The 17,745-nt window shown below is 33.0% G+C and overlaps 1 protein-coding gene across 4 annotated transcripts; it reads left to right on the plus strand.

Moving 5' to 3' along the window:
- The first annotated feature begins 1,735 nt into the window (after positions 1-1,735).
- On the plus strand, positions 1,736-15,992 carry LOC129950076 (glycerol-3-phosphate acyltransferase 3). 4 transcript variants are annotated; one of them, XM_056061867.1, is made up of 7 exons: positions 1,736-1,910; positions 7,149-7,358; positions 7,423-7,665; positions 7,738-7,974; positions 8,148-8,381; positions 15,226-15,482; positions 15,546-15,992. In XM_056061867.1, exons 1-7 carry the CDS (start codon positions 1,791-1,793, stop codon positions 15,841-15,843), a joined length of 1,599 nt encoding a protein of 532 aa, XP_055917842.1. In that variant the 5' UTR covers positions 1,736-1,790; the 3' UTR covers positions 15,844-15,992. The 4 variants fall into 4 exon arrangements, with proteins under 4 accessions (XP_055917842.1, XP_055917843.1, XP_055917845.1 ...); XM_056061868.1 differs by lacking the exon at positions 8,148-8,381; XM_056061869.1 differs by lacking the exon at positions 7,738-7,974 and having other exon boundaries at positions 1,737-1,910.
- The last annotated feature ends 1,753 nt before the right edge of the window (positions 15,993-17,745 follow it).

The raw sequence follows: 17,745 nt of genomic DNA on the forward strand, positions 1-17,745 counted from the left end.
GTTATTTTTGGTGTCATATAAACGAGTTTTTAATTTTCTTTCCAACTTAAAAATTGTAACATAACATACTCCATGCTCCTTCTTGAACTTGAATTTCTTGTCAACATGAGTGTGTATTTCGATTTTTATAAAAATTAACTTAATTCAACATACAGAGAACATTAATGTGTAGTACATTTTGAAAATCGAAATATCCTCTACAATTGAATTCAAAATCATAAAACCACACAAAAATGTAAAATTTTTGTATTAAATATAAAAAGCTAATATTGAAGGTTGTGTCAAAAAGTTTAATACAGACAACGACACCAGCGCTGAAATCAAACGAAGAATAACTTTTGCTTCTTTGGACTTAGAAGGCAATTGAGAAGTAAAGTCCTCTCTCGAGCATCTAAAATCACCATCTATAAGACACTCATCATCCCGGTTCTCATTTATGGCGCTGAGGCCTGGACCCTGTCAAACAAAAATGAGACCGTCTTAGGATGCTTCGAGAGAAAAATTCTTCGGGCGATTTTTGGTCCCGTAAGCATAGATGGAGAATGGAGGAGAAGATATAACGACGAACTTTACAGCGACACTGACCTAGTTAGGAGAATAAAAGTCCAACGGCTAAGATGGCTAGGTCATGTAGAGCGGATGAACATCATCGCTCCAGCCCGGAAGTAGAGGAAGACTGCGACTCAGGTGACGCACCCAGGTGGGAGAGGACTTCAACCAACTTGGCGTGCGAAACTGGAGACAGCTAGCTAGGGACCGAGCTGGCTGGAGACTCTTGTTGGTTGAGGCCCAGGTCCGCCCCGGGCGCCACCTTACGTAAGTAAGTAAAGTAAGTCAAAAAGTTTGTGCAAACTGTAGAAATGCTTCTTTTCTCGAAATTACAACTACCATATTATTGAGTTTCTTCAAGACTAGATTTACAGACAAAATTCTAGATATAGGTTACAAAATTAAAAGACGAAATAAAAAAATCAATTTTTTGACAACGCACATTTTTGAGGTCTACAAAAGCTTTCAAAGTGATTACACAACATTTGCTAGGTAATTTAAAAATCAAATTTTCGCTTTAAAAAGCGGTAAACGTTAGATAAACTTAATCCTACAAGTAGTCATTTGTAGTTTGACAGTAAAAAATTCACCTTTGTGAGTGGTGAGTTTCAATGTGACTTTTATTTTGTTGATATGAGGAGAATAGCGCATCAAATTTGTCAAATTTAACCCTGCAGTCGTCGCGCACCAAAATGTTACACCAGTCGTCGCGTGGATTACATATGTAATCCATTTTAAAATTAGAATAAAACCAAAATGCTTTAATTTTTCAAATTCATTTTGGCTTTAAAATGTAATTACATGTTATATTAAGTAAAGTTAACTAACTGTTCTAATCATTTAACTGTAAGTACTAAAAGAGACGAAAAATACCTACCACTAGTTTCTTAGGAACACTCCATTTTGTATGAGTGGATTACAATAGTAATCCGCGCGACGACTGCAGGGTTAAACAGAAATTATTTCTCTTCCAACCAACGAATAATCACCAGAGCTTGTGACTTTTCATTAGCGACTATGAACACGACTAGATCTACGGGCTGCGGCTGCAACAATTTTGTTTAAGCCCTGCCGCGCGTCTATCATATGTTCTTTCACATGTATTTTCCTTCTCTGCTCTTACGATATTCCGTAGTGGTTTATCTGGATTAAATTAAATGTGGCATACATCAACTTCAATTAGTATATTTTGTTTTTGATATTGTAATGGAAGTTGTCAAGCTAGTGAAATTCAAGGAAGCATGTTTTCATTTTTCATCTTATTTTTCTTGTTAATTGGAGTTTTAGTATTGTTGTCTGCTATTAACAAATCAATTGGAGCAAGGAAGCTGTACGTTCAATTGTTATTAAAAATTTTTGAGGTACGTACTTAATTTTTATTTAAAATCTCAAGACGAAGAGTCGAGAATTTTTATTGATTGGACTTTAGATGGATAAAGTGTGAGGCTGAAGATTTGTGCGATTTGTTCATGTATTCATTTATTTTATTTTCAATTACTCAACAGATGGAAGAATAAATTATATAAAAAGTATTCATAATGTATGCTTTTCAAGTATTATCTAGAAAGGTTTTCGATAAGCACTTGGTGCACTATGTACTTTGTCCTAGACCTAGGGCGGTGTACCACTTAATATATCATCCAACTGGGATACTGAGAATTTAAAAAAATAGTTAAATTACGTTTACTTGAAAAATTATAAGTTTTTTACAATCTTGATAAGAAAGTTTTTCCATTTAAGTTTATTGTTAGATAAACGACAACTTATTTCAACTTTTAACGTTGCTTCAATAGCTTCATTTGCCCGACGGACGGATCAACTGTTGCTATTGAGTTGTGGTAGCAATTTCTTAAGATATTGCTATCCTAGTTGTAATAGAAGTTGGTATATATCTGCAAAACAATATAAAGTCTATTATACCAAAAGCAGACGCCAAGGTCTGCAATGACAGAAAACTCCAAATTGAGATATCACAGCATATTAACCAAAGCTAAAAGGTCATTCTATAAGAAAATTTCTATTTTTTAGAAAGTTGGAATACTTTCGATTTGCTTTGTAGATTTAATTCTTATTTGACAAAAAAATTGAGTTTTTGAAGAAAACATAACTTTGGGGTTGAATTTACGAATGTAGGTATGCTAGTATTTGGGTGTTGTAAGGGTTGTTAGTTCTAATTTAACACTTCAAGACCTATTACCTTGACGTAATGTACTCCTTCAACAAAACTCAACTAAATACCACTTTTCTCATAGCTTTACAAAATATGACCACGAATGAATGATTTCTACTGTTATTTTATTTTTTGTTTAATTTCCTGGAATAGCATAACCTAATAGTAAGTGGTCTAGATAATTATTACAATGAAATAATATATAAATATGTAAATAAATAATAATAAATACATTTTCCAAAAAAAAGCGGGTCAATTGATTGGTTCGAGACATAGGTATTATGCTTTGACTTACTCAATATAATTTCATGGGAGCTATGTAATACCACGGACAATAGCGTTTAATTTCTATATGTTGGAAAATTTCTATATGTTGGGATATTGTATATATAATACATAATATTAACGTACATGTTTTCAGAGTATGATTTTGCAACAATTTAAAAAAATGTCGGACACTTCTCAGCTAAATTATTTGTATAACTTTCTTAACTGATTAGTATAATAAAGTCCAACGTTCAGCTTTCCTATGTATAAGCAGATGGCATTGCACGACCCCATCTGCGGCATTGGACAGCTTACTCTATCTAACACCTCTTGACATATTTTGCAAACAAATAACTGCGAGCTCTGCTATTCGCCTTAAAGCTTCGTCCCAGTGGACTAACAACAACATTGGCTACTTCGTAATTCTTAGGTATTTAGAATCAATTCCAAAGTACACAGACTACACCATCCCCCAAATGCAATTCGACATATACGTCCAGATATATATACCTCCCAGATCTTTCTGTGAGAATAGGGTATTCCTGGAAGACGAGTCAATCCATTTTTATACAGGTGGTTAAAAACAAAAGAAGGGGTTGGTGGAGTTGTCTACTCTGAACGACAGAGTACTTTTGGCGATAAAAGAAGTCTTGTCCTGGCTTAAAGAAAACGTGATATCAACATCTGATATCCGTACTTTCTCAGATAGTCAGGCCGCTATAAGATCTCTGGACTCTGTCTCTACAAACTCTATAACAGTCCATAACTGTCGATAATCGCTAATGGAGATGGCGCAAAAGTTTAATATTCACCTTTGCTAGGTGCCGGGCCATAGAGACATAGAGAAGAAGGTAAACACCGGATGGAGCAACATCACCACGTGTCAAGTCACGAAAATCATCTGGCCAACACTAGATTTAAAGCGTTCAAGGTGCTTGCTATCTGTAAGCAGATAGCATATAAGCTCGACAATAGGTGTCATAACCGGACACTGTCTAATAGGACGTACGCATGTCACGGTTAAGCGTAAGAATTGCCTAAGAGAATTCTTCTTTAACGATCTAAATCATATCAGCAAAATCAACGTCTCACGTTTTGTAAGGGACTCAAACTAGTTCCATTGAGCTTAGGAGGAAGCCTAAAGATTCATGTGGTATCACAATGAGCCATTAAACTGGCCTAAGTGTTTCCGTTTCTATCATGGACAGCCACTTTAACCTAACCTAACTGGTTAGTATCATTTATATACCTTTGCCAAATTGCTGGAGCAACTTTAGTACCAAACATCAGCCTGTTTACTTTAATGGTTGATATCGCCTGTATTTCAGCGCTTCGAGTGTCCATTCGCATATGCAGATAAGCTTTCCATCATCATAGATGTCGCAAAAATATCCTCCACGCGGGGAATTGGATAGTGATCATTCTTAAGTATTTATTTCAAGGTAATTTTACAATCGGCACAAAGTCTAATCGATCCGTCTTTTTTAATGATAGGGACCACCGGTGTCGCCCATTCACTGTATTGCATTTTTGTTATAATGCCTTTACTCTCTAGACGGTCGATTTTTATGTTAATTTTATCTTGGAGTACATAAGGCACCTTGCGAGCTGGAATGTAAATTGGTTTAGCACTCATCGAGAAATAATTTGGCTTCAAAATTATTTATTCTACCAATTCCGGATTAAAAACAATTACTAAATTTAGCTTTTGCATGCAGTAACTTCTCTTTTGACATAGGTATAGAATTACTCACTTGATTTAATTTTGGCAACTAAACTTTGAATACTTAAATCCACTCTCTTCCGAAAATTGCATCTACCTTTCCTGGCATTATATAAATGTTGGCATTTGCCTCTTCGTTGCCGTATCTTGCATGCATTGTCGAATACCCAATCGGCTGAATGATCTCTCCAGTGTAGGTCCGAAACGGAACATTGGATTTGTACATCTGCTTATTTGGCCATGAATCACTTAATTCTTGATAAGACATTGAAGAAACTGCAGCGCCCGTGTCCAGCTCTAGCTGTTTTGACACACCATCTAGAACTAATGTGCGCATGAACTTCCTCGGCTTTCTCTTATCTTCGGGTAAAACGCACCTAGTCAGCTGGTTCATGTAGTAACTGTCTTCTTCCTCGTCGTCGTCGACGGAGTGTGATTCTAGAGAGTGAAGCTGATTTTGTTTAAAAAATGTTCTGTGCTTTTCGACATTAAGAGCACACTGCTCGATTGAGTTTGCATGCTGTTGCAAAATGATCCTTATCACCACATCGGTAGCAGTAGTTGGAATTTGGTGAATAATTTTTGGTCTTTGGTTTGCTTGTACTTGCAATCTGGTTTTGGTAATTGCTCAGCGAAGTAGCTGCAAATTTAGAATTTCTTTGGAGTCTTTTTGTGTAGATTAAATTGAAAGTTTAGCTGTTACGCAATCTTTAAACGCATTGTTTGGTTCTTTTAATTGAATTAATTTGTCTAACCAATGTGCATTTCGGAGGCCGCTAAATGCTGCTTCAGGTAAGCGTCGGCAGTCGACGCTTGGCAAGATGTGCAATCAAAATCGCATTTTTTTAAGGTCTGCAACAAAGTTATATATTGTCTCTCCTTCATGTTGCGTTCGCTTCGTGAACCTATTTTTTTCTGCTATAACGCTAGGCGCAGGGTTTACATGATCTTTGACCAATTTAATTAGTTCATCATAACTTTTAGTCTTTGGGTCTTCTGGGCTGGTTAAGTTGCAGAGTAATTGAAGAGTTTTCGCCCCCATTGCGTGAATTAACCAATTTCTTTTGCTCTCTTTGACAACATCAGTGTTCCCTGTCAGGTTTCTCAAACAGAAGAAATTCTCAAGCCTTTTAATGAAAATCTCCCAGCTTTCATTCTCCTCGTTGAAGCTTTCCAGTTGGATTACTTCAGGCTGCGGTTGACTGGCATTGTTGGTGTTCCCTGAACCGCCAATGTAATAGCATCCAAGATTTCAATTGATTGGCATCCATAATTAAATTCGCTGGTTTTTGTTTTTCTTTTCCGCCTGCTTGCCACTGTTAAGTTCTTGACTATTTAAATAAGAAGACGATCCTTTCTATATACAAATTAATTTATTAATTCAAGTACTTTGCTTATGTATGTATAGGAAAATTATGACCTGAAGGTTTGGAGGTTATCGCAAAAAAAAAAGAAAAACCACAAGGTATTTTTGACAGAAGGAAGTATATCATGTTCATGGCAAATATCTTTCCAGGGTGCGTGGGTGTTTTTATAGATTGCTGAGTTCAGGGTTGGTAAATACACAACAAAAACTATTTAAATGATACTTAACTAGCATTCCATATATAATAAGTCACTGATATAAACAAATAAACACATTTATCGGCTGTAATAAAAATAAGCAGAAGTCTTACCATCTTATGTGATCAGGGGGATAATGTCTAAACATTTTCAGTTAATCACCCTTAGTGAGAAGATAAGCTAAGAATTTATATTTTTCATTTAGTTCTGTAAAACAAAAAGACATTGTGACTTTCTCTTACAAATATTATTGGCTCGTTTTTAATATTGTTTAACTATCTATTTTCAATGAACAGTACTGTGAACAACATTTTGTATCAATCTTCGCGTTAGGTAAGGTATAAAATTGTTACTTATTATTTTTTAAAGGAATCGCAAAGTAGTAAGCAATAAAATTACAGTAGTGCAAAATTGGTGCAGTTAATATAAAAAAGTTAATAGTTGAAAATGATTTTTATTAGAAAAAAGTTGTGGCTAAAACATAACGTGATAATATTGCTGTAAAGCATTATACCTTAGGTCCTTTAAAGCTAACTTCAGGTACATCGTTTTAAATTGCAAAATTCAAAAAAAGGAAATATATTTTCCATGTCCATACCAATTTCTATTTCAAATGATGAATTCTATCAACCGTCAATAGATTGATATATCTTCGCGAAAAAATTGAATATGATTGTATATTGATTTTAAAAATAAAATACTTTTTAAAAGTTTACAATGTTAGTTATTGGCATAAGATAAGGCGTGTTCCAGTTAGTTTTTTTTTTAAATGTCTTCCAGGACTGAACTAAAAAGAAATTTTTTCTAATATAGCATTATCAATAATAAAAGATTTGTTTTAATTTAAACCAACCAATCTATTATTTTATTTTTAAGTTTGGTCGTGCAAATATCGAATCATCACAAAGACATGACGAAATCCACACAGAATCAAAAGAAGCTGGTGACGAAAAATGTGAAAGTGCTTTGGAAGAAAAGAATGGTGGTGTAACCTGCAATGGGAACAGTGTTATCAGTAGAGACAATGTTCTGCAACCTGTGACTGACAAAGAGTCATCTTCTAACATTCAACTAGAACCTAAAAATGTAGTTAATAAAATTTATAAATTAATTTTATGGTGTTCATAAAGATTTTTATGTTTTTCCTTAGGTACAAGTTTCATTCCAATTAGAAAAGTGCTTAACTTATGTTAAAGCCGGTGTGGAAGCTATTATTGAGGATCAAGTAACATCTCGATTCGAGGCGGAAGAATTGAAAAATTGGAATCTGCTTACACGAACCAACCGTCGTTATGAATTCATTTCATGGAAACTGACCATTATTTGGATGATTGGATTTTTTGTGCGATATGTTGTGTTAATGCCTCTGAGAGTAATTGTTTGCTTTATTGGAGTAAGTTAAAAGTTCAATTTCTTATAGACAAAAAAAAAACTTTTATTTAATTACAAATTTTTTTAAACCAAGGTTTTGATAGCTATTGTATCGAATTGTTTCGCCGCGTTAATTCCATTTTACTTTATTCGCCAACCTGTAGCGAGTCTTTGTTACAAGTTAACTTTTCGAATTTTTGCGCGATCGTTATCAACTGTAATAACAGTCCATAACGAGCAATATAAACCCAAAAAAGCTGGGTTTTGTGTTGCAAATCACACTTCTCCAATTGACATTGCAGTTCTATCCACAGATTGCACATTTTCTTTGGTGAGAAGCAAATATAAAAAAAAATTAAGTCAGAAATGTTTTGGGGTCTCTAATATCATGCCTTTGTTTTTAAAATAATGCATTTTTGTTTTGTTTTGCTTATGTTTTTTGTTAAATCTATGGAATATATGTACTTTTATATCTGTCTCCTTATTGAACAATAAATGTGTTAGGTTATTTGGCTGACAGTATGTACGTCTGTCGTTGGATGTTTACCTGAAGGAGACAAAAAACGAGCAATCGTTCATGATGTGCTTGGACATTGCTTTTCATTATTATCAAGCGCAATATCCGCTGTTGTATACTATCACAACATTGAAAATCGTCCAAGTAGTGGAATATGCGTTGCGAATCATACAAGCCCGATTGATGTACTTGTCCTAATGTGTGATACCACATATTCTCTGGTATGTAATTTATTTATCAGCTTCGTTTAGCGATGCTTTACTAAACCTTTTATTAAGTAAATTAATTAATTTTTGTATTTTCGGTTGCAATAGTTTAAATGTAAATAGCTACATAAAATCCATTTATATTTTGTAGTTAATGTTTGATTTCTATGAAATTACGATTTCAAATTTGGTGTTGGTTTATTTTTTTTTATTTTTGATCTAAAAAATAATCTTTACTTTACATTGTTATATATGTAAATTTTATTTTTGTATATAGATATATAAATAATAAACTACTGCTTTCAACAATCAGTGCAATTTATTTATGTTATTATTTTTTTACTTAAGGGGGTCATCCCATGTGACGGCCTGTATTTTAAGGAATTTTATGATTTTTTTTACGACCAGTAAATAGATACAACTTTATTAAGTTCATTATCATTTGAAATTTGAATTAAAAATATTGTAAAGAACACGAGTTACACCGGTGTGAACAACTCCACCTCGGAAAAATGGGCTCGCACTTCCTCCACGATTCCGGCAGATTGGCTTATCTAAAAATTAAACTGTGTTTTAATCTGTGAGCCTAAATGCATGGAATGAACTATCATCAAATGAATATACCAAACATTGGACTTTTGGGAGACATTTGAAACAAAAGTCGCGAATTTTGCGTATTTTGCTATACAAAAATCGAAATTTTTGGAATTTTTTCTTGTCGAAAGTTCATTCCTTGCGTTTACATGTGCTAAATCCAACCCATCAAATTTCAAGTCATTCAGTCAAGCCATTTTTGAGATACGATGAAGGAAAGTTTGAAAAACACAGTTTTGAGAAAAACTCGTTTAAAGTTTCAAGTCCTCTTAACTATGAAAATATTAACTTACCTTTCGATCGGCGATGCCTGGTCCATAGAGTATTCCTTCCTCTTCTTCTTAAAACTCTTTCGAAGCAGATTGTTCAGCTCTTGAATCAATTCTGGCTTGTTTAACGGCATCACTTACGCACCGCTCAGAACGTTAGATTCGCTTTTCACCACGTTTCTCCACATAAGAATGGGCTTCGCGGCCTATAAGGCATCCCATAACCGACATTACTTTCAAATCCTTCATGGAAGATGATAACTAGGATCTCTTTAAAAGTTGTATGTAAGATACCTTACCCCATATTTTCCATGGACCTGCTGTGTCTTTAAAACGACTTCGAATTTTGAAAAATCCCTTTATTACCGTATTCTAGACATATTAAACTGGAAAAAAATCGATTTTTTGAATCCATCACATGGGATGACCCACTTAAACATTAGTTTAAATTTTAAACTTTATTAGCTTATATCGCTTCTAAGTTCTAAACGTCTTAAAAACATAAAATAAAATGTAGAATGTTGAGTCTCAAATACCTAAACCTAAACAAAATACCGAAATTCTAAAGGATTTGTTAAAATTTTAGTCGAATTGAAATAGCTGTTATTTATAGATGTTTCAAGAATCTAAATGGAAGGGTTTTAGGGAAATGTCTGTGTGTCTGCACATCCGTACAGTAGCAATCGATAGCTGTATCGTTTTTAAATACATTTTGTTTTTCAGAAAATAATACCAAAAGATGCAGAGAGGAAAATTGAGTGGGTGGTATTTACTAAAGCTTCTCAAACATGTAAATCTTAAGCCAATAACGCTGGCTACTTTGATTAAGTTTTTGTTAAAAGAATAAACAAAATTGTTTTTTGAATCGAATATCAATATCTTTAAGATATATTAAATATAAATAATTATATTTAACAAAAAATCCAATTAACAGTTTAAAAAAAATGTACAAAAAATAAATATATTTATTGACTTCAAAATTATTTCATTATTATTATTATTATCTTTATTTTTCAACACATAAAGTACAAATGTTTTAATATAAAAGATTTACGAGCATGACTTAAAAGCCGTCTGCCGATTATATCTAAAATTATTACATTAAAATTTACATTTATAAAAGCAGGAAAATTGAAAGTGAAAAAAAAATGCCAGTTAACATAGACATATTTTAAATACCATTAGAATTGAAGACTTTATTTTCATCAGATCTAATTCAAACTAATATAAGCTAATGTAAATATGTATATTGCAAAAGTTACATTTTAAAAAAGGGACAACATTAAACTAGTGTGTTTAAATTTAAAAGATTGATGAATTAATCGATTAAAGAGTAATATTAGATTAACTGAAAGATGGGCTTTGCTTAAACAAAATAATAGATTGATTCTAAAAAAAAGTACATAAGTATTTCTGAAAGCGAAAGCTTCAGTAACAAACTGGATAAGAACTTTCCTACCACACTCACCATTTAGAATTGAGTAACTCTCTTCTGTAGAAATAAAGCTTTTTCTAAAGTATAAACGTCGAATTTCTTGAAGTATTGGACATCTTGCTAGGAAGTGATAAACGTTTTCTATTTGATTAAGGTTACAAAAATTACAATTATGAATTATGTATATAAACCCTATGGGGTCTGTAATTTAGCTCTAGCATTTTAGTTCGAATCTTAAATTTTAAACCCATCTCGTTAACTGTGAATTCTTTTCGAAAGTAATTAGATTCCGCCAAACAATGATTCAGTTTGCTGTATATCCTTCTTGACATGGGCTCTTTAGCACGGTTCAGAGAATTTTGAAATATTTGTTCGTCAATTGCTGAGATGCAGTCATAGAATTCGTCCTTCCATGAACCAAAGTTATTGAAAGCTAAATTTAATGTCGTATTATATTTAGGAGCCAATTCTTGCCAATCTTTGAACGGCGTGTAACCACGCTGAAGTGTAATCATGAGTACTTTTTTTTTGAAGATTATTATCACATCTCTAAAAATTTGCCAATATAGTCCGCATTTGCCTTAAGGTTTTTTACGAAAATTGGTGGTAGTCCAGACTCGACATATAATGCATAGTTAGGTGTGTTAAAAGGGACCTTAAATACACGTTTGAAGAAATATCTCTGGATAACTTCAAAGTCTGCACATACTTCGTAACCATACACTTCATTAACATAACAGAGTGAACTTTTAATTGTTGCATCAAATACTTTGAATTTTGAAGAGGTCTACCATTCTTCTACCATTAGAAACTACCGCTGTTGTTTTTGAAAGAAGTTTCTCATATATTCTTAAAAATTTTGTTGATAATCCAAAACCTGCTAGTTTGAAAAGTAATAGTTTTCTATTCATAGTATCAAAGGCAGCTTTAAAATCTACAAAAAATCATAGAGATTAGGTTATCTTATCCAAAAAACGTTTAGCGACATTAGTTAGAGTAAAAATTTGATCAACTGTAGAGAGGTTAGCTCGAAGCCCAGCCTGAAAACAACTTATTTTGTTGTCTGTTTCAGCCCAAGGTAGAAGTCTAAGATATAGCATCTGAGTAAACAGTTAATTATTTCATTCTATACCAAGTCCAAGTGGACTTTTTTTATATTTTATTTAATTGTCTTTCGATTAAAATGTTTGAAGAACCAAAATATGTATTGAAATTATATTGAAAATATTGCTTAGGTTTTAAAATTTTAAAATAAAAACTTAAAAATTATTAAAGAAATTATTTTCGACTCAAGTATATGGACTACAACGAAAGATACTGCCTGCTAAGTTTTTTTTCTTAAACTTTTAAAAATATCAACAGACGGGCACGAATGGAAAGTTATCGGTGTGGGTCGCATCCCTGCAAAATTTTATTTTTGTTTATAAATTGTGATCATATTTTTTAATCTGAGTGAAAAGTAAATATAAATGATGCTTTTGTTCACACCGAGGGGCAAAGTAAATATACAATAATTCCACAAAACTAGAACAAAATCCGGAGTGTTCGCTACGTAAATTTTTTTTCAAGGTGTTTCCATCTGAAATTACCTTATACACCAATATCTCACTTTGCGTGGTGGTTACGTTCCAAAAAAACACGACGCAAATTGAAACGACTCAAAGTGAATTATGATTTTGTATAGGAAGCCATATAAAGGTTAAACATAGGTTCAGAGTTATCTTTCTAAAAAAGGAAATTCAACAAAGTAAACATTTTAAAAGCGAAAATAATACTAAATTTTATTACATTCATAAAAATTTCTCGACGTTTCAAGGTCCCTAGAGTCGAAATAAAAGATTTTTAGAAAGATGTCTGTGCGTGCGTGTGTACGTACGTTCGTACGTCCGTAAGTTAGCTACGTTTTTCTCGTCGTCCATAGCTCAAGAACCAGATGAGATATCGATTTCAAATAAATTTTGTTATACAGATGATAAGGCAGAAAGATGCAGAAAGGGCTCTCAAGAAAAATGCTTGGGTGGTTTTTTTACCATAGCAGTTTGAGAAAAAGGTGAAAATGTTGGTTAACCTTAAATATCTTACGAACCAAAAACGCTAGAAATTTGAATTAAATTTTATATAATATATTGAAACGTGATATCAAAGAAGTATATTTTTTGAAAAAAATCCATTTAACGGTTTTTTTTTATAAATTAAAAAAACTGAAAAATTTTACGACTTAAATATCATTTCATGTCCAAAACAATTTTGTGCAACGAACAATAATGTTTTTGACATCTGATAAAATTTTAGAGAAAATCGAATTGACAGTTTTTTTACAAAAAATAAAAACCTAAAAAAATGTATAAAATTTGGTAAAAATTGATTTTCGACTCAAATGTCTTTTAAAAAGTTTGAGATAATAGCTTCAAACTAAGTTTATCTTATAAGAAATATTGTTTTCAACATTCGATAAAATTTAAAAAAAAAAATCGAATTGACGTTTTTTTACAAAAAATAAAACTCTAAAAAAAACCATACTAAAACTTGGTAAAAATTTACTTTCGACTCAAATAGCTTTTCAAAAATTAAAAATATTGGCTTCGAACTTATTTTATTTTACAGAAAATATTGTTTTCGATATTCAATTTTTATAAAAATCCAACAGTCCGTTTTTTCATAAAAAATAAAATCTACAAAAAATAGTACGCAAATTTGGTAAAAATTGATGCGATTACATATAGACAAACTTTTAAGCAAGACAAATCGACAGACGGGATGGGAAGTTATTAGTGTGGGTCGCATCCCAGCCTCTTTTTTTGTTTAACACTGGAGTGCACGCCCGGCCTACTATAGTAGACCACAGTTACAGTTTTCTTCATAACTTAACAGTTTTTCAATAGTATTAGAATTGAAATATTTTTTTTTACTTGACACTCAAACCTAAAATTCATAAATTATGGTTATTAAATGTTTTAGGCTAATTGAATATAACGTCAAAATAGGTATTTCATTTATATGTTTTTAAAATAAAAAATTATTAACATTATTATATGGTCTACCATAGTAGACCACGCGTGCATTGGTGTACAAAAATAGGGCGCGTGTACTCCAGTGTTAACAAATGCGCTTCCTTGTAGCAATTGATATTTGAAGCTACCGCTTGGGACACTTTAAAACTTCTTCTACTGTCAGGATCGTTTTAAAAAAAAAATCTCCATAGCTTTTGAAATTTGTTTGGAGGTTAAATTTTGTTCTTCCGAGACATCTACTGAACGGTCATTGTCATCTCATTAGCAAATTGCAATTGCTGCACATATTTTGTGGACACATTCAGGCCAAATTTTTCACCAAATACCATTCATGCAAGATGGTTTAAACTCTTCCCATGAATCGGAAATAATTTATATAGCTTTCATAATGTTGAACTTCTTCCCAAAATCTAGCATGGCAGGCTTATCTTGCCCATCAGTCTTACTTAAAAGAAGTTTAAATGTTCGTCGAAGGTTATAACTATTAAATGTCGATCCATCGGCTGAATAACTTAGTAAAACTGAACCCTTATTGCGTTGCTTTTCAGATAGAAAGGGAATCCCCGAGTTTTTATGGCATGGCGGGTAATTTGAGTCAAGGTGGCCATAGACGACGAACATGCTCGCCGAACATGCTCGTGCTCGCCAGATATTCGTCGTGTATGGGCTAGTTCGCGAACGGCTCGTTGTTGGCGAAACATTTCGATTTTCTCGTGTTCGTTGGTTTCAATGTTCGCCGTGTATGGCCATGTTCGCGAGCAAACCTCATTTTTGCTGTAAACTTCGTTGAGTGCACATCAAAAAATAAACACATGGCCACAGCCAGCCGCGATAAATTATCATAAGAGCAACGACTTGCTCCTTATCGCACATGATGTTTACTCTTTGAAGAATCGGAACGAAATGAATGTTCGCGAACAGTGTTCGCCGTGTAGGGGGAAATGCAAACGAGCATGTTCGGCGAGCATGTTCGTCGTCTATGGCCACCTTCATGGTCACAAAATTTTAATAAAAAAAAATATAATTAAAAAAAACAACGCAACTTCGAAACTCTAACAAAGTACAAATTAGTACTACTTCAGCATCGTCGCAGCTTTGAAAAAACGCAAGTCGAGGTATTGGTGTACAATTCTAAAAATGAAGGTCTTCGGCATAGAAATGAACCAATGCCTTCACAAATTCTTAGTAACTATTTGTTTTTCTTTTTTATTATTAATAAAGGCTTCGATATGAACGTCGTCGTGTATGTTAGAAGATGACACAGGTACCAAAAGTGAAAGGAATACAATGTTGTAATTTGTTATGTTTGCTTTGAAAAGTTTAATTTTAATAAGTTGTATGTACATACTCGTATGCTTTCTGTTTACATTAAAGTTTATTCATTTGTAATTGTTTGTAACTAATCATTAAATAAATTAGTTCTAGTTTCAATTTATTTTTTTGTTTTTCTATTACATAATTATGTGTTTTATTTAATTTTGTATTGTCGCTTGCATCATGCAAAGACAACTATTACTACTCAATTTTCAAAAAGAATGACCTACTTACAGATTGGGCAAAGGCATGGTGGCTTCTTAGGATTGTTGCAAAGGGCTCTTGCCCGTGCTTCTCCACACATATGGTTCGAGCGCGCTGAAGTTAAGGACAGGCATACTGTTGCGGAACGGCTGCGACAACACGTGTCTGATCCAAAAAATCCTCCTATATTAATTTTTCCTGAGGGAACATGTATAAATAATACATCTGTGATGCAATTTAAAAAAGGTAGCTTTGAAGTTGGAGGCATCATATATCCAGTGGCAATAAAGTAAGATTGTTTTTGCTATCTTAAAAATCAAATTATAAAAAAATAAAAATTTTGAATTTAAAGGTATGACCCAAGGTTTGGAGATGCTTTCTGGAATAGTTCAAAATACTCGATGATGCAATACCTTTACATGATGATGACATCGTGGGCAATCGTTTGCGATGTCTGGTATCTACCACCAATGTATCGTCAAGAAGGTGAATCGGCAATCGATTTTGCAAATCGTGTCAAGAGTGTGATCGCTAAACAAGGCGGACTAGTAGATTTAGTTTGGGATGGTCAGCTCAAAAGATTGAAGCCAAAAAAAGAGTGGATGGAAATGCAGCAGATCGAGTTTGCAAAGAGCCTGAAAAACGACTGATATGCTTTAAATATAATATTTAAAAAAATAACAAATTCCTTTGTTTTATAATTTTTAAATTATAAAAATTTTCCCCCATACCTTTGTATCATTATATTATGAATGCAATAAATTTGTATAGGTCACAATTTTCGACAACCTAAGTATAATATTTCATTGTTTTTTGTTTTAAATTTGTATGTATATATATTTTTTTTAAATAAATTCTAATAGTTTTTTTGACAAGATACAAACATAAATAATTATGCACAAAACTATGGAGAAGGTTTATCTAAGAAATTTAAAAAAAAATTATTTCAGAAATTGTAGAAAGCTGTGTTATGCCCATCCTACTACGTTTGGCACATACTGTCATACCATCGCTACTCGTAAGCTTTTGCTAATGCAAGACGCTGTGAGGAGGGCAGGCACCAGGTGGAACAACATAACCACGTGTCAGGTCAAAAAAAAACCAACACTGGATTTAAAACGTTCAAGGTGCTTGCTATCTCTAAGCAGATTGCATATAAGCTCGATAATAGGTGTCATAACCGGACACTGTCTAATAAGAAAGCACGCAACGCGACCAGGCGTATTCTCAAATTACTTTTGCAGAAGCTGTATGGACGAGGAAAAGGAGGAAACAATTCTTCATCTTCTCTGTACATGCCCTGCTCTCTCTCAAAAACGCAATAATTACCTAGGAGAATTCTTCTTTAACGATCTAAACGATCTAAATCATATCAGCATAATCAGCGTCTCACGTTTCGTAAGGGACTCAAACTGGTTCCATTGAGCTTAGGAGGAGGCTCCCCCCTAAGATTCATGTGGTATCACAATGGGCCATTAAACTAGCGTAAGTGTGTCCGTTTCAATCTTGGACAGCCACTTTAACCTAACCTATGTTTCTACGAAAACACTTAGAAAACTTAGTGAATGTTTTACTATTTACCTACTAGGTGTAGTTGTTTAGCATTTTTTTCCTATAACTCATTTACTTCAACATAACTAATAAAATACTCAAAAAACATGCTATAATATTGAAAACAAAATTTTGTATATCCATAAAGAGAAATCTACAATCGCCATCAGTGTTCTTTTTGTTAACGTGTAAACAAACAGATTGGTATATTTAAAATTGAAATCAGGGCATATTCTTTTCTAACGCGTAAAATGAAGATGATTCTAATATGTATTTGTATTCGAAATTTGTATGAATGATAAGGTGTTTTCCTCATGACAACCTTCAAGTAAATTTATTGAGGTAGCCTCGGATGTACTACAGATTTTTCCATTTAAATTTGGCTTATGCACGAATATGATTAGTTGTCTAGAAACTAGGTATTTTAAGTGTGGGTAACAAATTCATAATTTAACTAAAGTTAAGAACTATCATTCAAAAATAAATGTTCATAATTGTGATCATTATGTCAAAAGTATGAATTATACATTTTTTCGTAAAACTTGAATCCAATAAGACATCCAAAGCTGATCTCAGGCGTAATTGCTGATGATGTACATACAAACGGGTATAAAAATACGTTGTTATTCTTTTCAATTGGGTAAAATGGTGAGTCGAAAGAATAAACTTGTGAGTGTGAGAAATTTGTATTACCGTTGTTGAACTGAGAACCGTGGATTCGACTTAAAAAAACTACTTTCGTGCGTTTTATGTGTCATCGGATAACATGATAAGACTGATCCAGGTTAGACATAATTTGTCTCTTTAATTGCACAAACAACTCCTTTTAATACTAAGGAAACCGAGGATTGTGACAGGCCTAAGTCAAAATCATTTCCTACGCTGCTCTTATAACTCACACTAGCAAAAAATCTAAGGACAGGGATTAAGGGAGTGCTTGCATTTTGGCCTTTCAACTTGTTTAATACAAACAAACACGCTTGTTAATTCAGTCGAAAATA

The sequence above is a fragment of the Eupeodes corollae genome, chromosome 3 (assembly GCF_945859685.1).
Source record: "Eupeodes corollae chromosome 3, idEupCoro1.1, whole genome shotgun sequence".
Classification (NCBI taxonomy): Eukaryota; Metazoa; Arthropoda; class Insecta; order Diptera; family Syrphidae; genus Eupeodes; species Eupeodes corollae.

What these genes read in the sequence shown, in the direction of transcription:
- LOC129950076 (XM_056061867.1), top strand. Translation starts at nt 1,791, where the DNA reads ATGTTTTCATTTTTCATCTTATTTTTCTTGTTAATTGGAGTTTTAGTA. An exon ending in TGTTATTAAAAATTTTTGAG is followed by an intron (nt 1,911 to 7,148) that starts GTACGTACTTAA and finishes TTTATTTTTAAG; the next exon opens with TTTGGTCGTGCAAATATCGA. An exon ending in ATATATCCAGTGGCAATAAA is followed by an intron (nt 15,483 to 15,545) that starts GTAAGATTGTTT and finishes TTGAATTTAAAG; the next exon opens with GTATGACCCAAGGTTTGGAG.